Raw genomic sequence first — 22,932 nt, 5'->3', positions numbered from 1 at the left:
TAAATCTTGACAATATTAAGAGAAAATATACCAGGTTCCAGAAGAGCATATAAAGACGAGCGTGCAAATAGGCAATCAGGAAAGACTCCTCCGAGGAAGCAGTTTTGCACTGAGATCTAAGAGAGGTTTAGGAGTTGGCAGGGTGGGGGGGGGGTAGGGGGTTGGGGTGGCAGGTGGAAGTGCCTCTAAAGCGTTGGAAGCCACCCCGAGAGAACGGCCCAGGCACAGAGCCCAGGCACAGGCTCACATCACTGAAAAGCCCTGGTGGCTGGAGCCCATGACAGAAGGGGTGCATGGCCTGGGAGGATTTGGGAGGGCCCGGAGGCCCCGTTGAAGATTGATTTCTTTACTCTGAGAGTCCCCAAAAGCCACTGATGCAGATTTTAACCTTGGGATTGACATTCAAACCTCCATTTTGAAAAGGATCATTTGGGCTTCGGGGCAGAAGGCAGATTGGAGGGGAACACGAGTGGACGCGGGCAGCCCATTTAGGAGGCTGAGAGATGGTGACACCTGACTGGTGTGGTGGCAGAGGAGATAGAGAGAAGTGGACAGGTTCAAGAGGTAGTTAGAAGGTGAAACCCGGTGATGGATTGGATGTGTGGAGAGAGAACAGAGGGCTGATGTGACAGCAGAGCTGGGTTGGGGAAATCTAGTGTGGGTAGTGGTGTTGGAGCTAGATGGGCTCCTGAGAGCCTGCTGCCATAGCCCAGACGATGAGGTTAACACTGGGTGGTGGGAAGAACCCCACTTTGGTGTGGGTGAGGCCTGTTTTGAATCTTGCATCTTTTTCCCTTATTAGCTGTGGCACCTACACAGGAGATTTTATAGGTTCCTAATTTGGGAAGTGAGGCAGAAGGAGAAATGGGCCTCATACTTGACATGGTATTCTTGTCAATGTTTAATAAAAAAAAAATTAACTCTTACATCCCTACCCATTCCACACCCGCCCATATCCATGTTTGATTTGAATATGTTGATTTAGATGAAAAGATACTCAAGAGCACATATTTGGGTTATTGGACACAGCATAAGATCTGTAAAGACAGGAGCCACACTTTATTCATCTCTGTATATTTATTCCCGTCCTCTGAGATAAAATCTCACAAAACGGGGATCCCTGGGTGGCGCAGCAGTTTGGCGCCTTCCTTTGGCCCAGGGCGCGATCCTGGAGACCCGGGATCGAATCCCACGTCGGGCTTCCGGTGCATGGAGCCTGCTTCTCCTCCCTCTGCCTGTGTCTCTGCCTCTCTCTCTCTCTGTGACTATCATAAATAAAATAAAATTCTTAAAAAAAAAAAAAAATCTCACAAAACACTTTAGTCTGTAGCATATATCACAAGTATAATTTGAAAAGATCCTGTAACTATGTATTAAATGTTTGCTTTTGCCACTGGATGGTAAGATCCACAAAGCCAAGTAATAAGTCTGTCTTGTGTCCCAGCGCTGAGTGCATGGAGGGCCTTCAACATAATGAATGAATGAATGAATGAATGAATGAATGAAATGAATGAATTTTTGTTCCCTGTGGTGCCCACTGCTCAGCACAGACTTGGCCCCAAATCCACACTCAACAAAAGCATGCTGGATGATTGGGCCTATGCACCACGGAATCTAGCATGAGCTCCGAGCCAGGGACACGGGAGATAATTCACTCAGGACACAGACGTGAACCCGAGTGTCACCTCTTGAAAGGAGCACTGGTCAGCTAGACCAGGTGGGCCAGGAGGGTCAAGGAAGGTCAGGACCGAGAAATGACAATTGGCTTCAGTTAGTGGGCACTCGAGCGTGGGTGACTTCTGAGAGAAGGGGCCCAGGTAATGGTGTTAGCGGGAGTCCCAGGACCAGGATGAAAAGTGGGCAGGTGTGGAGGAATGGAGCTCCCCAATGCAGAAGCTCTTCTGGGCTGTGTGTGAGTGGCCTCAATAGAAAAACCTGGAAAGCACAGGAGACTGTTTTTTACAGGTAGGCACTTAAGATGATGAAAGTGGGGGTAACCGAAACTTCTGAAAACACCCGGGGAGGGATGCTTGCGCCCACTGAGGGGAAGCAGGGGCCTTAAGGCATCTCCCAGGTGGGCTTGGTGAGTCCCAGGTCTAGCCCAGACCCATCCAGAGGAGGGGTTCAGAGGGGTGGGGAGGCCTGACGGCTGGGCCAGGTGGTTCATCTGGGGCATTTCGCTGGACTCTGGCACCCCCTAGAGGAAGGGTGTATTAGCCTGCAGGCACACTCAGGCTCCCTCCAGCGCCGGAGACTGAGACGGAGGACTGGAGAGCCCAAATCGCGCAGTGGGCCAGCGGCAGGACTAGGTTTGCTTCTAGTCTGTCCCCAGGGTAACCCTGGGAGTAATTCCTCCACCTGGGCCTTTTCCTGTCTGGCCTTGGGGTTGGTGCCTCAGGCTCGGTTCCTCTCCAAACATCGGTTACTGGAGACTGAGAACCGGGGCTAAAATCTAAGCCAAGAAAACACAGACTTTTCTTTGAACCTTTGGAAACTCCTTCCTAGGGCTAGATGAGGACTTCCCTGGGCCTTAGGCGCTTTTGTCTTTGGGGTCTCCTTCCCTCATGAAAGAAGAGCAAACATCCTATTTTAGGACCGTGTAGGTATAAGCAGAAACACGTTAATATCATATAGTATAACTTCGTATTAGACCTAAATGCTTTCTCCCTTCTGATTTTAAAGGAAATATTTTCAGGAGCCTCCAAAAATATTACAGGCTGTAGGCGCTGTGCCTACTGGGCGCAGTTGGATGAGTCATTCTGCTCCCTTCTCATCCTCCAGTCTGACCTGCTCCAAAAGAGCAGTGGAGTCAAGCAGCCACGGCACCCTGCCCCCGCCCGGCCCGTGCGCCTACGGGCCTCAGTTTGCTCATCTGTGAAATGAGTGAAAGGAAGGTCACGCTTGTGGAGCGCAGGGAGAGGGGAGCTACCCTCCGCCAGGCTCGTGGCGGGGCGCAAAGGAGATGCGCGCCCGAAGTTAGTTTTCAGGCTTTCCCTCCGCGGAGGGCTCTGCCCCGCGGGGCGCCAAGGCGCGGCCGGGGTTGGGGCGGCAGGTCCCCGCGCCCTGGGGTTTCCTCGCCAGACCCCGGGAATCCCGCGTCGCAAAATAAACGCGGCCGCGCCGCCGATCGCGGCTCGGGGATCTGGGCGCAGTCAGCCCGCCCTCCTCCCGCTACGCCGCCGCCCTCCCTCCCCTCCCTCCTCCCCCCTCCCCTCCGCGCGCGGCTCCGCGAGCTCAGCTCGCTCAGCCTCGCTCCGCGCAGCCCGCCGGCCGCCACGCCGAGCCCCGCACGGCCCCCGGGTCGCCAGCGCCCGCTCCCCGCGCGGGCTCCGCGAGGTCTCGCTCCTCCGGGGACCCCCTCGGGCCGGCGTCGCGCGGCGGCGGCACGAAGTTGAGCGCCCGCGACGATGAGGCTGTCCCCGGCGCCCCCGGGGCTGAGCCCGAGTCCGGCGCTGCTGGCCCTGGCGCTGCCCCTGGCCGCGGCGCTGGCCTTCTCCGACGAGACCCTGGACAAGGTGCCCAAGTCGGAGGGCTACTGCAGCCGCATCCTGCGCGCCCAGGGCACGCGGCGCGAGGGCTACACCGAGTTCAGCCTCCGCGTGGAGGGCGACCCCGACTTCTACAAGCCGGGAACCAGCTACCGTGGTGAGTGGCGCCGGGGCGCGCGGACCGCGGCCCCCGGAAGGGGCCGGAGGAGGGCGCACGGCCCCGGGCGCACGGTGCCCGCACGGCCCGGCCGCCCCGGCCGCTCTGGCCGCCAGCCCCGCGCGCCTCCCGGGCCAGCGTCCGGGGCCGTCGCGGGGGCCGCGGCGGGCGGGGCAGCCCCATCCCGGACGCGCGGTTCCCGGGCGTGGGCTGCAGCCGAGCGCCGCGCCACGCCGGCCCGGCGGGGAGGGACCCTGGCTTCTCCCGCCCCACACCCCCCGGCCGCTCCGGGAGAGCCTCCTGCAGATCCGGTCTGGAGTGGAGGGAACCCCCGTTTCCCCCAGTCGCGCCCTCCCCGCTCCCATCCCTGCAGGGAGGATGCATCCCCGCCGGCTTCTCTCCGCCCCCCCCCGCGGGGTGGCACCCCAGCCTCCCCGGACAGACGCCTTCGGGAACAGGGGCTTGGGCTTCTCCCTTGACTGGCCCCGGGGCGCGGGGAGGAAGAGCCTGAAGCTTTCGGGGGGCTCCCCGGAAAGAACTCCGAGTTATTCTCCGAGGGTCCCAGGCGAGGCAAGAGAGTCTGGATCTCCGGGACGGGCTCCCCAGCGGAGCGGGCCTGCGGGGAGCTCTGCGTGGGTCAGGAAAGGGAAGGGGAGACCCGGTGAGAACGGAAAGAGAAGCCCGGATTGCCGCGGCCTGCTCCCCGGAGGCCGGGGGACCCCGGCTCCAGCGCCCCCCACCCCAGGCTCCGCGCCCCGGGGGGATGTCGCGCCTCGGCTCCTCGGCGGAGCGCGGGCTTCGGGGAGCGCGGGGACCGGGTGCCCGGGCGGGGGAGCGCCTCCGGGGCAGGGCAGCCGCTCGCCCCGCGCAGACCTGGAGACCCCCACGCCGCCCCATCGCCCGCCTCTCCGCAGCCCGACATCTCCCCGGACAGCCCCCCGCCCCGGGCGCAGCAGCCGCGGTCTCCAGGCGGGAGGCAGGACCCGGGGCACGGAGGGAAGCCTGCGGGTCTCACCTGGGGCTGCGCGTCCCCCCACCGCCTGGTCCGGAGTCCGCCCTGGCGCCTCGCGGGGAGGAGCGGGTCTTGGGGGGGGGGGGGGGGCGCAGCCGCCGCCCCTGCATCCCCGCCTTCCGGGTTCCCAGAAAGTTAGGGCCCCGGGCAGCGGGCGCCGAGGCCACCGGAGGCAGGCGCCACCCTTCTCAGAACGCTTCTCCCGGTTTCCCGGGATCGTGCCCCGTGCCCCAGACCCCGTCCCCTTGGACCTTCGCAGAGCGGCCCCCGGGCGCCCCCGCACCTGGCGGCGCCCGGCACCTGGCGAGCCCCTCCGACCCCGGCGCCCCCGCGGGGAAACAGCTGGTGCTCCCCGCGGCTGGGGGGAGGCGGCCGTGCCCTCCTCCGCCCCTCGGGGCCTCCGCAAAACCGAGGACCTGGGTTCCCCGGGGAACCTGCCCAAGCTCCACGTGGCAGGCAGAGGCCGCTTCGCGGTCAGAGGGACTCGGTGGCCGCGTGACCTTGTGCAAGTCCTTTAATTCCTCCGAACTTACTCCCCAGCAGTGAGAGTAGCTATTATCCAGCCGCTCTGGCGGTTGTAGGCAGTGAAGGAGTTGACGGAGGTGAGAGTGCCCGAGGTCCCCAGGACGCACGGGAGGCCCTCGCTGGTTCAAGAACGGAGGGAACGTGTCTGGTCAGATCTGTGTCTGATGTGTGTGTGTATGTGATTAAAAGTAGGTGTCCTCGGCGCTCCTTAGGCCAGTCTCCCAGCCAACGGTGGCCATCTGGGCCCTCCTGAATTAATGGAGTGAATGAATAAATGATTTCTCCATACTAGGAGCCTAGCCTTCGATTGTTCTTAATTTAAGCCCAAGAGGATATTTTTAGTTGATTTAGGCAAGTCTGGGGCCCCTGCCAGTGTCCTACCAGCCATTTCTTCCCACTCAAATCCTCCCTGTGGGGCTGAGCATTGGCGGCAGGTACCCCAGCCCAGGGGAGGAGGGGCACCAGGTATTCACACGAATGGAGGGGTCCCACCACTGCCAGTGTTCATGACAGGTAGGCCAGAACCAGACTCAGGGAGAGGGGGAGAGGGGATCACTAGACATTCCCCTACACTTTTGTTCCAGCCTAAACATTAGCCTTTTGGACTGTGATGCTCCCACTCCTGCTGTTGGCCAAGCAGCCACCTTTTCTCTCTTCTGGTGGCTAAGAGATCCCGAAAGGAAGATGTTGCAGGAACCATTTCTGAGTAAATACTCTGAGATTAGCAAACCTGATTCCGCCACTCAAAGTTCAGAGGAAATGGGCGCTGGCCTAGTTGGTGACATTTTCTGTTGGCTTATACTTTCTTAGGATAATTATGTTCAAAGTAAGTCTAATGCATTTTGTTCAGGTTATTGACTTAGGGCTCTGGAAGTTAACATTCCCCTGATGTTCTAGGCTCTTTTTTATTCTTCCGTGGGTTAGAGCTCCTCACAAGCCTTCGAAACCATGGCTTGTTTTCCTGCCTAGAATCTTTGTCCCCAGAATTCCAGTTCATCCCTGAATAGCTTCTGTTCTTCACGCCCCCCCCCCCCCCAGTATCTCCTGTAGGTCTTGTACACTGGATCAAATGGTCACAGTTAAAAAAATATATATATATAAATATAAGTATATATATATATGTGTGTGTATATATAGAGAGAGACAGACAGACAGACAGACAGACAGACATGGGGTTTCTTCTCAACAGCCAAGATCCAATGGAGATTATTATTCAGGCTTTTCTAAGTCGTTAGTACTACATTGACTTCCTTCTCTCCCACCACTTCTCTCCACTCTCCCTCCCTCTTCCCCCTATCCCCCCTCCCTTGGCAATAATTGTGCTTTAGAAAGCTCTGAAAGGCCTGCTCTGTTTCCTACCGTGGCCTCCTTTGACAAGGAGATTACAGTGATTAAAAATAACAAGTTGAGGATCCTCAAGGGGCTTCCCTTATAGGAGGACAATTTGCCGGACCAGCCATTCCCAGATCACAATTTCAAGCCAAATAGAAGAAAATCAGCTGAAATGTTCAAGAATTGATTGAAAATAAAAGAGGCTTTTTTGTCTGACTAAAGGTCTGTTTATTAGGAAAATAAAGCCAGACCCTGGCTAATGAGAGTGGCTTTTCCTAGATGCTCTTTAAAGGGGAAATTTCAAGGAACTTGATGGGAAAAGAATGTCCAGTTGAGATTTCAAAAGCTTGTCCAACTTTGAGCATAATTGGGGGATTTATTCTAAACCGGGAGGTTTGGAGACCTCCAAAGCTGCTTGGCTTTCTCTTTCTTTGTCCCACCATGGGGCACACCATGCCAGAGGAGTGGGTATCCTTGAGAGCCCCACCTCAGTCTGGGAGAAAGAGCAGAGGCTTTGATATTGACTGGGTCTGTTTCAACTTCTGTTCAGTCATATATTCACTGTGTGACCTCAGGCCGGCCACTTCCCCTCTCTGAGCCACAATTTCTCTGGCTGTAAAATAAGAGCACTCCCCCACCCATTACAGTGTTGCTGTGAGAGTCAGAAATAATCCTTGCTTAAAAAAAAAAAAAAAAAAAAAAAAAGCTGTCATAGAGTAAGTGCTCAAAAATATATATATAATAAGATGATTATTTTGGAAATAAAAATACTTGGCAGCGACACTGGATGAGACATTGTGTTAAGTACTTCCTACTCATCTCACTTATTCTTTACAGTTCTTTGAGGCAATTTATTGTTACTCTTATTTTACAGATGAGAAGACCAATTCTCAGAGAGGTTCAGGAACTTCCCCATGATCACACAGCTAATAATCAGTGATGTCAGTATATAAACGATGGGATGTGTCTTAGACTCCTAAATCTCTATTGTTAACCAGTCTTCTATATTGATGCACGAAAATGAAAGGGGAATAAAATGAATTCACTCTAGCTACCCTGGGCCTTCTGGATGGTGAGTCTTCAATGAAGGAAAAGAGCAACAGCATTTCAAGATAATAACTGACATATCTTGGGACACAAAGTATAAAGCTATGGCTCCTTATTTACATTTGCTTTTTTTTTTCTTTTTATAGCCTTCAGGATCATATTTCCTCATAAACCAGAAAATTAATTTAGAAACATGAACAACCTTGTCAATCTTTAGCCAATCTCTTTTGTTTGTGGGGAAACAGAAACAAATTGGTTAGGGAAAAAAAAAAAAAAAAAGCCCTAATTTGATTGTTTTATTTTTACATGCAGATTTATACTACCATGCCTACAAAATTATGTTTTTGTGAAGTGCATATGGGGGATTGAGGAATTTAAGCTGGATAAGGTCTTTTATTTTATTTTTATTTTTTAAAGATTTATTTATTTATGATAGACATAGAGAGAGAGAGAGGCAGAGACACAGGAGGAGGGAGAAGCAGGCTCCATGCCGGGAGCCCGACTTGGAACTCAGGGACTCCAGGATCGCACCCTGGACCAAAGGCAGGGCCTAAGCCGCTGAGCCACCCAGGGATCCCCTGGATAAGGTCTTTTAAATAAACTATTTCTTATCCAGTGGGGTTTTAAAAAATTAAAATTGTTGATGATATTGTAATTATTTTTTTTTTTAGCTTTCCTGTGAAGTTCTATTTATTTATTTATTTTTTTTTTTAAATTTTTTTTAAATTAACTTTTATTGGTGTTCAATTTACCAACATTCAGAAAAACACCCAGTGCTCATCCTTCAAGTGTCCACCTCAGTGCCCGTCACCCATTCCCCTCCAACACCCGCCCTCCTCCCCTTCCACCACCCCTAGTTCATTTCCCCGAGTTAGGAGTCTTTATGTTCTGTCTCCCTTCCTGATATTTCCCAACATTTCTTTCCCCTTCCTTTATATTCCCTTTCACTATTATTCATATTCCCCAAATGAATGAGAACATACACTGTTTGTCCTTCTCCGATTGACTTATTTCACTCAGCATAATACCCTCCAGTTCCATCCACGTTGAAGCAAATGGTGGGTATTTGTCGTTTCTAATTGCTGAGTAATATTCCATTGTATACATAGACCACATCTTCTTTACCCATTCATCTTTCGATGGACACCGAGGCTCCTTCCACAGTTTGGCTATTGTGGCCATTGCTGATAGAAACATCGGGGTGCAGGTGTCCCGACGTTTCATTGCATCTGAATCTTTGGGGTAAATCCCCAACAGTGCAATTGCTGGGTCGTAGGGCAGGTCTATTTTTAACTCTTTGAGGAACCTCTTACACTGTTGATGATATTGTAATTAACTGTAAGTCACCCGTTATACCTCCCCTCTTGTACCATTCCCCTTTTTTCTTTCTTTCTTTCTTTTTTTTTTTTTTGACATTTTATCTATTTATTCATGAGACACACACAGAGAGAGAGAGAGAGAGAGAGGCAGAGACACAGGCAGAAGGAGAAGCAGGCTCCCTGTGGGGAACCCGATGAGAGACTCAATCCCAGGGTCCTAGGAGCTCATCCTGAGCCAAAGGCAGATGTTCAACTGAGCCACCCAGGTGCCCCCCTCTTTTTCTTATGTAACTTTATTTATTTTTTAAAGATTTTATTTATTTATTCATGAGAGATACAGAGAGAGAGAAAGAGGCAGAGACACAGGCAGAGGGAGAAGCAGGCTCCATGCCGGGAGCCTGATGCAGGACTCGATCCCGGGACTCCAGGATCACACCCTGGGCCGAAGGCAGGCGCTAAACCACTGAGCCACCCAGGGATTCCTGTAACTTTATTTTTAAACTTTGCCCCCTTTTAATAGGTATTTAGTTCAAGTCGATAATAAAGATTAAAAGAGATTGATTATTGCTTTGAATTTCCTGAAACACACAAAAAACACAAAACATACAAAAAATGAAAGCATATCAAATAGGCATTTTTCAAGCTTAGAACTTGGGTACTCCACCATACACCGTTAAGTTGTCATTCCATTGCTGCTGACTGACTCAACTGGAACAATAGGATATAATTGCTGATATTTCAGAAACATGGGCTGATATAGCAAGAACTTTTTACTATTACTCTCCATTTGCTAGTTATACAGAATGTCAGATGCAGGTCAGTATTAATTTCTGTGGGGGAGTAAAACCTCTTACTATGTTAAATTAGTCAAGATACGGGTTAAGCTCATGTTTTAAAGAGACCCCAGAATACAGTGTTTTAAATGAGAGGTAGATGAGAGGTCCCAGATAATGACAGCTTTGCTGTCATTGACCACAGGGTCAATCAGGAGCCCAGGTTCCTTCTGGTTGTGTTGCTCCGCCAATCGCATAGCCACGAGTTACAGCACCTGGAATGTAGCTAGTCCAAATCGGGATGTGCTATGAGTGTAAAATACACACCAGTTGTTGAGAAATTAGGATGAAAGAAAAACTTCTCAGTAATTTTTTATACTGATTACACCTTCAAGTGATAATTGTGTATATCAGGTTAAATAAAATACGTTGTTAAAATTAATCTTACTTGCTTTACACTTAGCCCTACCGGATGCTTGTTAACAAATACAATGGATTTCACCTGCCTTGAACTTATTTCTGCTGGACAGCACTGTTGTAGGGTGTTTCCCTCAAAATGGTCACAGCCATGTTGCTACCAGCACATCTAGGTTCCACTCAGCTTGCAGAGGAGAAAAGGAAGGAGAGGGCAGGCAGCTTTCTTTTTCATGATGTAACCCAGAATTGTGCCCAGCACTTCTAAACACACTCCACCGGTAAGAATTTAGTGACTTGACCACACCTAGTTCCAAGGGAGCCTGGGAAATATGACATTTAGCTAGGCAGCCACATGCCCCTCTACACTTGGGGAAAGGATTTGGTTATTGGGTTTTTTTTTCCCCAAAAGGATGAAGGTGAAAATAGATTTAAGGGAACATTTAACTATCTCTGCCACATGTTTTAATGCACATTTGTATAAAAACACAGTATTTCAAGGTATCTTGAGGATCTTCTCAACAGCATGTGAAGTTGATATACTTAGGGGAAGGAGTGTCACGGTGTGTGTGTGTGGTGTTGATAGGTTTCATACTGAGGAGAAAAAAGGGGCCAATATGTCATAGTGGCCTGTTCTGTCTTGCCCCCTCCCTCATCAATAGAGGAGGAAGCTATAAGGAAAGAAAGGAATGAAGGTGGAGGTAGGTCACACAAGAAAATGGGAGAGAAGAGGAGGAAGTAATGAAGGAAGAAGAAGAAAGGGAGGGGCAGGAAGAGGAGGAGGAGAAGGGAAAATAGAAAAAACAAAAGCTCACTGGGATGCATATTCAGAATGAAAATGAAAGATAATTTGTGGAGACTGGAGTCCCATCTTACTTGAGGGTTAGGTTCAAGGGGCACTAGGGAAAGCAAAGATCCCATAAGTCAGAATTATGCCTTAAAAATCCTTTCAAATTGTACATAAACAACATGGGTACTAGATTCAACGTAGCCTTATTTGTGTCGCCTTCTGGACCATTCTGTTAGGAATAGAAGCGACCTGACCATTCTCAAGAAGTCCGGCACTTCTAGTTGTCCCTCCAGCACTGGAAGGGACCCATGTTTCCTCAACTGAGTAACAGGTAAAACAAGCTTGTAAGTTTGCTTGTCCTTGACCACTGACATGACAGGTACAAAATACACACTATGATGGAGTGAGGGAATGAGAGTCTCCTCTCACACACACCCAAGCACATGCATGCATTGAATGGGGTGGGGGGGTGGCAAGTGACCCAAATTATCAATAGCGTTATTTCCTACCTTTTTCTTCTGGCCATGTACAGTTGTATGTGATGATGTCAAGGCACCTACAGTATCAGGGAGCTCACCACATTACGTAAAGCTTTCCGCGTGGCTGGCCAGCTCTCGCTGGTATACATTTCCTGCTTTTACAGGGTGTCTTGGCTGGGCTGGAGTTAAGGGTGAGGAGTTAGGTGACATCACCAGACATCTTTGTGAGCTCTACATAGACAAGGCTTCTAACTTTCCCAGAATATTCAAAACTTCCATGAAAAGTTCCAGGAAACTGAAACACATCTACAGATTAGCTGAGGCCCAGAAGACCCGTGGGAAAGAACTTGAACCCTATCTAATGTCGTGGCTCAGATATTTGTAAGTGTGCCTCATGGACTTCGTGAGACATCAGAAAGCCAGAGAAGGGCCAAGCACAAGCCACTGTGTTGGGAGGGGTAGGAGTGTTGGAAGATGGGCAGACTCAGAGCAAGCAGGTCATAAAAATTGTAGATAGTGATTCTTGGTGCTGTAGGAAGCTCTTATGATCCTCCTCCTTGTCTTCCCCTCTTCATTTTCTTTCTTTTTCCCTTCATCCTTCTTCATTTTCCTTTTTTTCCTTTTCTTTTTCCTCACAGCTGCAACACTAACCTTTGAATTTTCCACACCAAGCTCATTGCCCCTTCCCCCCTCCCAGGGGAATCCCCCCTTTGTACACGCTCACCTCCTTGACTAGAATGCTTGCTTCACATCATTGTGTGCCTCACCTCTTGTCTTTTAAGTTTAAGCTCAGATTTTATCCCTTTAAAGAGGCTTCTTTGACCACCAATTTATGTTTCCCATTACTTTTGCCTTATTTTATTGTCATGATAGGCCTTAATCACTCTCTGAAATTATCTTGTGTATCATCTGCCTCCTCAAGCTAGAATATGAGCCGTATGAGAGCACGGACTGCGTCTTTCTTATCTGCCATTTAGTTCTAGCACCCAGAACAGTTTGTGGACATAACAGGCATTAAATCATTATTCTTTGGAAAAAAAAAAAAAAAAGAAGAAGAATCCTGGTGTGAGATCTTCCTCTCAGAGAGCTAGATGGAGAAAGAAAGCATTTCTCTCTTAGCCAGAGAAGTGAGACTAGAGATAGGGACCAACAGTAAGGAGATCCATGTGGTGGCAGCAGAGAGGAAGGATGCCCTGTGCCCTGGGGCATTGACATGGGGCAGCCTTGAGGGCAGGTAGATGGCTGGGTCCCTGGTGAAGACTTTTGGGAGGAAGAAGATGGGCATACTGGAAAGCTGGGTCATTGATGGTTCAGGGGTGAGGAGCAGGACAGCAGGCCAAAGAGCAAAGGGAAAGGGCTCCCAGCTTCAGACACTGGTTCTGATTGAATGAAGAAGACAGCAGAGAGGATTGTTGATCCATCAAACCTGGACAACAATGATTAAGTGACTTTCCCTAAAATCAACAGTTACTGGGGTCATTTGTATGGTTTCCAAACCTAGCTATGCATAGAATCACATGGAAAGTTAAACCACTGGAGGGTATTATGCTGAGTGAAATAAGTCAATCGGAGAAGGACAAACAGTGTATGTTCTCATTCATTTGGGGAATATAAATAATAGTGAAAGGGAATATAAAGGAAGGGAGAAGAAATGTTGGGAAATATCAGGAAGGGAGACAGAACATAAAGACTCCTAACTCGGGGAAACGAACTAGGGGTGGTAGAAGGGGAGGAGGGCGGGTGTTGGAGGGGAATGGGTGACGGGAACTGAGGGGGACACTTGACGGGATGAGCACTGGGGGTTTTTCTGTATGTTGGTAAATTGAACACCAATAAAAAGTAATTAAAAAAAAAAAAGAAAGTTAAACCAACCATCGTTTCACCGGACCCACCCCCCAAAAAGGACTGGATTCTAGAAGTCTATAATCTGTCTTTTCTTTTTCTTTCCTTTGAGAGGGAGAGAGAAGAGTAGTCAGAGGGAGAGAGAGAATCCTAAGCAGGGAGCCTGATATGGTGCCCGATGAGGAGCTCGATCTCATGACCCCAGGATCATAACCTGAGCCGAAATCAAGAGTCGGATGATTACCCGACTGAGCCACCCGGCATGCCTCACTTTTTATCCCTTTTAAAACAAGAATGGGAGGCACAAAGAGAGGATGGCCAAAAGGTGGTCATGTTTCTATGAGCATGCTTCCCCATCGCAGCCTCTCCCAGCTCCACACCCCCACCTCCCATGTTCCACATACGTTAGCACTGGTCATATCACTGCCCTATCCTGTTAAGTCCAGTAGCCAGTAGAACGTCCTCAAAGCTGGCATGACAGCTGCCTTCCCCTGCCTTGGCAGTGGAGTGGTGGAGAGAGAAGAATCATGAGCTTCCTTTAGGGGACAGTATTCTCAAGATGGCAGAGCCTGAGCCACAGCTGACCTGGTTGTGGGGGTTGTGGATGTAACAGGCACTAAATCTTACCAACATTTCCCTTCCATGTAGTTTCCAGTCATTGGTCCAGGTTCTGTTCTTTGGAGTCGAGAAAATAAGGTCTCCCCTTGGCCATATGTCAGCCCTTGAGGTGTTTGTGGAGAAATACCAACCATGACATCTCTTCTGACTAACACGCCCCCTTTCTTCAGCTATTCTTCCTGGGATCCTGTTTCTTGTCCCCTTACACTTTGTACTCCAGATGTGCTCTGATAGGGATGGAACATGGGGAATGATTATCTCCTTGTCCTGAACACTGTGTTTGTGTTAAGCTTGCCAGGTCTTGTGTTTGCTATTTTGGCAGCCGTGCTGTACTCTGGGATCATGCTGAGCTTGTAGCCAGCAAAAATTCCTGTGAACTGCTGGGAAGGCTCGCTTCCCTTGTCTCCCTGTACTGGTGCGACTGGTCTGTGAATGTAAGATTTGACATGATTCCTCATGACTTAGTCTTCCTCAGAATGGTTCCAGCATGTTTGGGTCCATCCCTATAGCTGTCAACCACTCATGGATCTGGATTGTCACTGAGTGGCATAGCCACATAATCTAATTTTGGGTGATCTACAGCTTATAAGCAGTCTTAGAAATCTTTATCAAAGCTGATAAGAATAGTTGGGCAGAGCAGGGCTCCTTTGACATCCCTTGACTCTTTCCCTAAATTTGACATCTAGTTAATGGTTTTGAAGTCAACAGATTTGCTGTCATCTCAGTGACATTTAAGTGCCAACTGCCACCTTCCTGGTCAGCGACCTCAGTTTAGCCACAAATACTGTTTCCCTAGCCTGCTAATGAATCATATAGTCTGGGCAGAATTTTTTCTTTGTTTCATTATTAGTGAAGGCTCTTTCTATGCAACATGACAGGAGCAAAGTCAACCTAACTAAAGCAAAAAAGAGAATTATTGAGTTCCATATTTAGAAAGTCTAAGGGTGGGTCTGGCTTCAGGTATAAATGGATCTAGGGACCCCGAAGAGTTTTCTCCTCCCTCCATCCTTTCCACCTGTTTCTTCCACCTTGTTTGTCTCACTCCTCCCATCCTTTATCTCTTGGCTGTGTTTCTATGTGTTGTCCTCATTTTTCTTACTATAGATAAACTTTCTCCAAATTAACAAGGAGGACAGCTGCCAAGAACCTTGAATGAAAATCCTTTCAGGAAAGACAAGCCCTGTACCTTTAACTCCAAGTTGGAAAATCTCAGGGAAGGATTCCGATTGGTCTGTCTTGGGTCAGAGACCCGGAGGACTGGGGTCTGGAGAGAGACTAAGTTTGGGTCACAGTCACTTCTATGGCATTATGTTTCAGGAGGGAGAAGGGGTACTGTTATTGCCAGCCCCAAAGATCCCATCATCTGAGGAGGGGAAGAAGCGGGGCTCCTGGACAGTGTGTGCCCCTTGGTACTCCCTGTCCTCACCCATATTCTCAGTTAAATTCTCTTGGCTAACACATCTCCAATTCCCCAGGAACTTCCTTCCCAACCATCCCTCTTCCCGTCCACATAACGGTCAGCTCAGGACTCATTCATTTGGCTCCCAGCTATCCCATGAAGAGGTAGCACTTAGGGGGAAGAATTATAGATAGAGCTTCTATTGAGCTGTAGACATGTGCTTCATATACATTCTCTCCTTTAATCCTTATAGCAAACCCATGAGATGACAGTGATGATCCCTATTTTATAGAAGAGAATGATTTATTTTTAACATAAGTTATTAACATTTATATATACTTACTATTACAGATATTAATTCCTTGTCATAACAACATGAGATAAACACTATTACTGCCATTTTTACAGGAGATTTAGAAACTAAGACCATGAGAGGTTAAGCAACTTGCCAAAGGTTACACATAATACACAAAGGGGATTTGAATCCAGATTTGTTAGCTACGTCCATTATAGAAAAAGTTTTCTTTCTTTCTTTCTTTCTTTCTTTCTTTCTTTCTTTCTTTCTTTCTTTCTTTCTTTCTTTCTTTCTTTCTTTCTTTCTTTCTTCTCTTTCTTTCTTCTATCTATCTATCTATCTATCTATCTATCTATCTATCTGATTTTATTTATTTATTCATGAGAGACATAGAAAGAGAGGCAGAGACACAGCCAGAGGGAGAAGCAGGCTCCTCGGAGGGAGCCCAATGTGGGACTCGATCCCTGGACCAGGATCATACCCTGAGCCAAAGGCAGACGCTCAACTGCTGAGCCCCCCAGGTTTCCCCAGTTTTCAATTTTTAGATAACTGTAGGATATTTAATTTGGAACAGGAGATGTTTCATCTCTGCCTGGGAATGCTGGAGCACTGGCTAAGGAAGACCGTCCAGCAGAACAGAGTAAGCCAACCCCAACATACACACTTGCTCATCTTTAGACTTTAAGCCCTGTCTTCCTATCAACCCATCACCAGCATCTCCTGCGTGATGCTGGCGGGTGGGCTCTATTGTTTCTGAGTGAAGCATGTGGGTTGCAGCTTCCTGGTGCTCTGAACATCATGCAGGGCAGGGAGGGACACTGTAGCTTGTGTACTACTCCAGCAGTTCTTGTAACCCCCTGTTGCAAGTTGAGGCAGAAGTTTAAGTTCCCCATAGTTGATGTGTGAAATGTGAAGACTGGGACATCTCAGTAACATTTTGCAGGTGGATGGCAGGCACTGGGCTTGTGGTAGAGCTGGGGTCTGGTTCAGGATCTCTTCACTGAGGCTGGAGCCGGGGAAAGCTCCCTGAAGGCAGAGTGAGGAGCATGATGGTACTAGATGAGCTCCAGCAAGGGTGATAAGCACAACAGATGCATTGGGTAACAGCTCATCAGAGTTTGTGTTAGAGGGTAGACACACCAACATTTGAAGGACACGGGAAGCTATTTGTGAATTTGGGATCTGCATATGGCCAGTGTACCCAATGACGGGGAGAACTCAACCTCGGATAGAGATTTAAGCCGAGACTCCAGTGTGAAACATCAGTCCTCATACAAGCAAGGCAGGCCAGAGAGGCCCTTGCCACTGGTTTTTAGGGAAGGGCTATTATTCAGTAATCATACAACTTCCAGCCCAATCTTCTTAAATCTGAATATGACATTCCCTAACTCAACCCACCAGGACTCCTTCATCACCTCCAGACTGGTATCTCAAGGCTTTGAAGGCTTTTAAATTTCTATCCCCTGTTCACCTTCTTTCCCTGACCTCTTAGCATACTCTCAGCTTGCATTTTATGAAATACAGAATTACTTCTAGTTTCCAAGGCCAAGACTGGCCCATCATGCCTTTCCCTCTACCTAGAGTGCTGTTAGTCCTCTTGTCCACTGGACAAACTCCTATTCTTCAACTTGGAGCTCAAATGCCACCTCCTCCTCAAATCCTCCTCTGACTCCCACATTAGACCCAGATGCTCTGGGGTCCCAGAGCACATTGTTCATACCATCATATGTTTTTTTTTTTTTTAATGATAGTCACAGAGAGAGAGAGAGAGAGAGAGAGAGAGAGAGAGGCAGAGACACAGGCAGAGGGAGAAGCAGGCTCCATGTACCGGGAGCCTGACGTGGGACTCGATCCCGGGTCTCCAGGATCGCGCCCTGGGCCAAAGGCAGGCGCCAAACCGCTGCGCCACCCAGGGATCCCCACCCATCATATGTTATAAAAAAAATCTGCTGATACGTCTTTTCTTCCCAGCTCTTAGCCTGTATGCTCCTAGAGGGAAAGGTCATGTCTTTTCTCTGTGTCCCCAGGGGCATAGCACTGGGCTGCACAGACAAAACCTCAGCAACAAAAGGATGAGGGACATACTACACATGGTAACTCATGGGAACTTTTGAGGAGGGGCCAGAGCAGGAGCAAGCAAACTGCATTGAAGACAAACACCTATTCATTCACTCACTCACTCACTCACTCACTCACTCATTCATTCAGTGAGTATTGAGCATTTACTGTGTGTTAAAAAGCACACTGAATGCTAAAAATACAGTGCAGCTTAAGACAGACTTGGGACTTGTAAGCTCTCATAGAGCTTACACTTTATTAGAGGAGACTAGCACTTAACATATAATTCACAAATAAGTATAATTAAAATTGGGTGAGAGGTATTCTGAAAAAAGGAAGGAGTGTTGAAAGGGTATATAGTGTATGGGGCTGAGGGGACCTCACAGGACACCCTATATTGGGTGTGATGAGCTGCAGGGAGACTGTTCATTAGAAGTGCTTACCCAGATATCCCCATAACCTGGCCCTGTGAAGGTCATCCCCAAGTCCTGTGAGGATTATCCCCACTGTAGTCCTCCCAGTGGTCCTTCATTGGCACCTCCTAGAGTTTCTTTTTGTGGTTCCATGCTTGTCCTTGAGGACCAGCTTTTTGAAACCCATTGTCAGTCAGCCTGCTGAGCATCATGATCTTTATCATCCTAATCATCACCTTCATCATCATCATCATCTTCTTCAGCTCCAACGTCACCAGCACCAGTACCAGCACCACTGCCAGCATCTGTTATACTTCCTGAATCCTTTTATGCCAAGCTCTGTGATAAATGTTTATTTAATCCTCTCTACTTTCCTACAAGGAAGGCAATATCATTAACTTCTTTTTAAAGATGAGGGAACAGGGAGGTGAAATAACTTGCCAGAGGTCACATAATTAATAAATGATAGCTCTAGGATTCTCATCTGAAATCTTTGCCCTTAACCAGTTCCCTGTAAGTGCTCACAGGATGGCTCTAAATGGACCTTTTTTGTTTTTTTTTTTTTAAAAATCCTTCATAAGCATTTTCCTTGAATTTCTGGGGTCTCTTAATGGCCTCTCTTGGGAGGCACTTGGGAGGAGTCATTAGAGAGAAGATTCTATTATTTATTGCCAAGTTATCATGTTCAGTCATTACTGGGACTCAGAACATACTGCACGTTTGTTTCTTTCAGAAAAGAGTCACATAATAGGGTTCTTTGGAGGCATAGGATCCCCTGTCTGCCTTCAGATTATCCTGTGTACTGCCATCATCACCAGTGATAATTATGGATTGAAGCCCCACACTGACTTCAGCCTCCAGAACTTCCATCTTGTGTATTGTGTTCTGTGAGGTAGAGTATGCCCTTAGTGTTTTTGAACCCATGGGGATGCAGCCTTCTGGGAAGTGGAGTTTATGTCTGACCCTTTAAGGACACTACCCAGATGTACAAAAAGGTGAACACTTATCATTTAGAAACATTATTTAATAATATTTTTATCAAGGTATAACTTACCTATGGGAAAGGTCACAAATCACACAGGTTAGTGAATGATCACATGTCCAATACACTCATGCAGCCGACCTCTGGACTGAACAACCGAACATGGCCAGCACTCCAGAGACATCGCTTGAGCCCCTCCAAGTCACTTGTTCCACTTTGCTGCATGTGTAACTGCTGTCCTGGCCTCTGGCATCATAGATGACTTTGTCTGTTTTTGACCTTGATATAAATCTTGAGTGAAAGGAGACACACAACTTTTGTATTATTTTTTGTGTCTCTTTTTTTTTTTAAGTTTTTTTTTATTTATTCATGAGAGACAGAGAGAGAGGCAGAGACATAGGCAGAGGGAGAAACAGGTTCCTTGGTGGGGAGTCGGATGTGGGACTCTACCTAGGAACACCAGGAACCCCAGGATCACGACCTGAACCAAAGGCAGACACTCAACCACTGAGCCACCCAGGTGCCCTTTTGTGTGTCTTCTTCTTCTTCTTCTTCTTCTTCTTCTTCTTCTTCTTCTTCTTCTTCTTCTTTTTTTTTTTTTGTGTGTGTGTGTCTTCTTTCACTCAGTTGTATTTAAAAGATCCATCCCTCTTGTATGTAGCAGGAATTCCCTCATTTTCATTGCTACAGTGCATTCAATTACACGAATGTGCCACACTTCCATGTCCATCCTACTGATGATGAACATGGAGTGTTTCCGTTTGGGTGCTAATATAGTGTTATTTTGATAACATGAATCTTCTGATAGATGTTGTGTGACCCACATCTGTATGCATTCGTGTTGATTCAGGACTGGCATTACTGGATCATGGGGTATGTGTATGTTCAGCTTCAGTAAATCCTGCCAAAGACTTTTCCAGTGAAAACTGCTTATTTTCGGCTCAGTAGGGTGTGAAAGTTCCAGTTAACATTTGATATTGTTAATCCTTTTACATTTAGCCAATCTGGTAGAAATGCAGTAATTTCTATCTCCCTGTTCACTAACGAGGTCGAGTGTCTTTTCAGACACTTTTTGGCCATTTGAGCACCTTCTTTTGTGAAGTATTAGTTCATGTTTTTTCTTTTTTTTTTAAGATTTGACTTATTTATTCATGAGAGACACAGAGAGAGAGAGAGAGAGGTACACACACAAGCAGAGGGAGAAGCAGGCTCCACGCAGGGAGCCCAACATGGGACTCGATCCCAGGTCTCCAGGATCACACCCTGGGCTGAAGGCGGCCCTAAACCGCTGAGCCACCTGGGCTGCCCTAGTTCATGTGTCTTGCCTATTTTTTCTCTATTGGGTTGTCTATCTTTTTCTTATTGATCTGAAATAGTTTTTATATGTTCTGGATTAAAGTTGATTATGATTATGTGCATTGCAAATGCCTTCTGCATTCTGCCGTACTTGTTCCGAATGGTGTCTTTTGTTGAGCAAAATTTTTATATCATCCCATTTATATGTCTTCTCCTCTATTGTCAGTGTTTTTTTTTAATGTCCTGTTTTAAAAAATCTTTCTGAAAAAAATAATAAAAAAATCTTTCTGACTCCAAGGTCATTCATATTTCATCCTTGGCCAACTTCTCAAAGCTTTGTTGTTTTGCTCTTCACGTTTAGCTCCACCATCTCTGTGAAGTTTATTTTGTGTGTGATGTGTAGAGACCAAGATTCACCTGTTTCTACAAGTTGTCCAGTTGCCCTAGCACCTTTTTTTAAGATAATCGTCTTTCCCCCCAACTGCTCTGCAGTACATCCTTAATCACACATCAAGTTTCCATGTACTTGTGAAACTTTTTCTAGACCCCAGATTCTACATTTGGCCTCTTCTCTTCCTCTTGCTACAATACACTAGCTGAACTTCTGTAGCTGCGTAAGTCTTGATATGTGGTAGTACAAGCCCTCCAACTTTTTACTTTCTCTGGATTACCTTGGATATCCTCTACCCTTTGCATTTTCTTTTTTTTTAATGTCCCTTTGTATTTTTAATAGACATTTTAGAATCAACCTATCATTTCACAGAAAAACCATGATGGCAATTTAATTTCGATTGCGCTAAATCTATAAATCAATTTCAGAAGAACTGACGTCTTTATAATACTAAGTTTACTAGTCCATGAACACGATTCAGTGAACTTAACTGCACATCACCTCTTGCTAATCACTGTGCTAAGCTTAGATATGGTTATTGCTTTTGAAGGACTTAAATGAATAGGTAAAAAACACTTATCCACAAAATGCAGTGTGATAATCTCATCACTGATAATAAGAGCTAATATTTATTAAGTGCCTATTATATTCCAGGCAGGATTTTAAGAACTTTCCATTCACACTTCACACTCCTACTTTGAGGTAAGTGCTGTTATCATGCCCACCAGTAGGGTTTTTTTTAATTGCAGTGCGGTTGACAGACAATATTATATTAGTTTCAGGTGCACAGCATAGTGAGTCAACATTTCTATGCATCACAAAGCAATCACCCTGATAAATCTAGCTACTCTCTGTCACCATACAAAGTTTTTACAATATTATTAACTATATTCCCTATGCTGTATGTTGCATCACCGTGTCTTACTTATTTTCTAACTGGAAGTTTGTACCTTTTAATCTTCTTCCCTGATTTCACCCATCCCCCCCACTCCACTGCCCTCTGAGGACCACCAGATTGTTCTCTGTAACCATGAGTCTGTTTCTGTTTTGCTTGGTCATTTGCCACCCCACTCTAGATAGCCTCAGACTGCTTTAAGGCTGTCATTTTGTCCCTCAGAGATCTCACCTCTTTCTTCTGACATCACAGTCATCATTTTCTGCTGGCCACTGTTGGGCACCCTACTTTCCTGACTCTCTTTTACTGTGCTTTTTCTCATGCCCTTTTTGCCTTACTGGGAAGGTCTTTCTGACATTTTATAGACATCAGTGGCCAGTCAGGATGCTCTATTACTTCTGTGGGATGAACTGACCAATTATAGCATGAGATTTGCAATCTTCGTGTCTCAGAGTCCCTCCCTGAGATATCATCGTGACCACTGTTGCCTTATCCAAGATGATTGTTTAAGTTTTGGTTTGGGGTCCTTTATTTTTAGAGCTGAAACAAGAAGACTAGAATGTCCTTCCCCAACAGGGGTTTCTTATCAGAATCATGTAAATGTTATATGTCAAGTGAGTGGATTTTTAAAATTTCAAAACTTAACAGTTGTGGAATACCCATACTATACACTCAATATGTACCACCATGGGTAGAATGTTAAGCTGGGGAAGGAGTCTGTCCCTACGTCTGCCTCTGAGTGGTCCTACTACCTTGGGGTGTCTGGTGACTTCTCTGTGTCTTTGTTTCCTATCTGTGAAATTGGGAGTCTGGAACGAAGGATTCTTGGGGTAGGCTTGAGGCTCCGATAATCTATAATTCCATGTTTCTTAAGGCTAGAATCTTAGCACTTTAGTCCAAAGAGTAATTTAAATCTCAACTTATATGAATTTCAAGCAACTTGAATTGAGCATTTATTAGATGTCAGGCTCTACGCTAGGGTTGCAAAGAGAATTAAAACGAGTTCCTCTCCAGCATTAACTCACAGTCCAGTGGAGAAGGAAGGTAAAAAGGGAATTGCAATGTGGTGCAAAAATTGCAATAAAGGATTTCCATCTCGAGAGATTGGAGATACAAAGGAAGGGGTGACCATGATTACTGAGAAGGCCCTTAAGCTAGATTTCCATGAACACATAGTTATCTGGGTAGGTGTGAGAAGTAAGAGAAGGAATGTAGAGTCATAACTCCAACTGCTATAACAAAAAATCCTCCCCAATATAAGTTTATTTCCAGTTCATGCAAAGTAGAATATGGATGTTTCTGCTCAGTGGATGATTCTCTGTGTAGCTTTTCAGAAACCCAGGTTCCTTCCATCCTGTGGCCCCACCATCTTCCCCTGGATACCAGAGTCTTCTACTGGATCCCCTG

General features: G+C 47.2%; 1 protein-coding gene across 2 annotated transcripts in view; it reads left to right on the top strand.

The window, feature by feature from the left end:
* Positions 1-3,042: 3,042 nt before the first annotated feature.
* Positions 3,043-22,932, top strand: part of SPON1 (spondin 1) — a 252,810-nt gene continuing 232,920 nt past the window's right edge. Inside the window, exon 1 of one of the 2 annotated variants that reach the window (XM_072725596.1) lies at positions 3,043-3,645. In XM_072725596.1, the coding sequence (XP_072581697.1) occupies positions 3,408-3,645 (238 nt within the window). In that variant the 5' untranslated portion in view covers positions 3,043-3,407. The remainder of the gene's footprint in view (positions 3,646-22,932) is intronic. The other variant, XR_011995091.1, reaches the window with a different exon arrangement.

This window comes from Vulpes vulpes, chromosome 11, assembly GCF_048418805.1.
Source record: "Vulpes vulpes isolate BD-2025 chromosome 11, VulVul3, whole genome shotgun sequence".
NCBI lineage: Eukaryota > Metazoa > Chordata > Mammalia > Carnivora > Canidae > Vulpes > Vulpes vulpes.
Note: the sequence above shows the minus strand (reverse complement) of the source record. Positions and strands in the feature narration are given on the sequence as shown.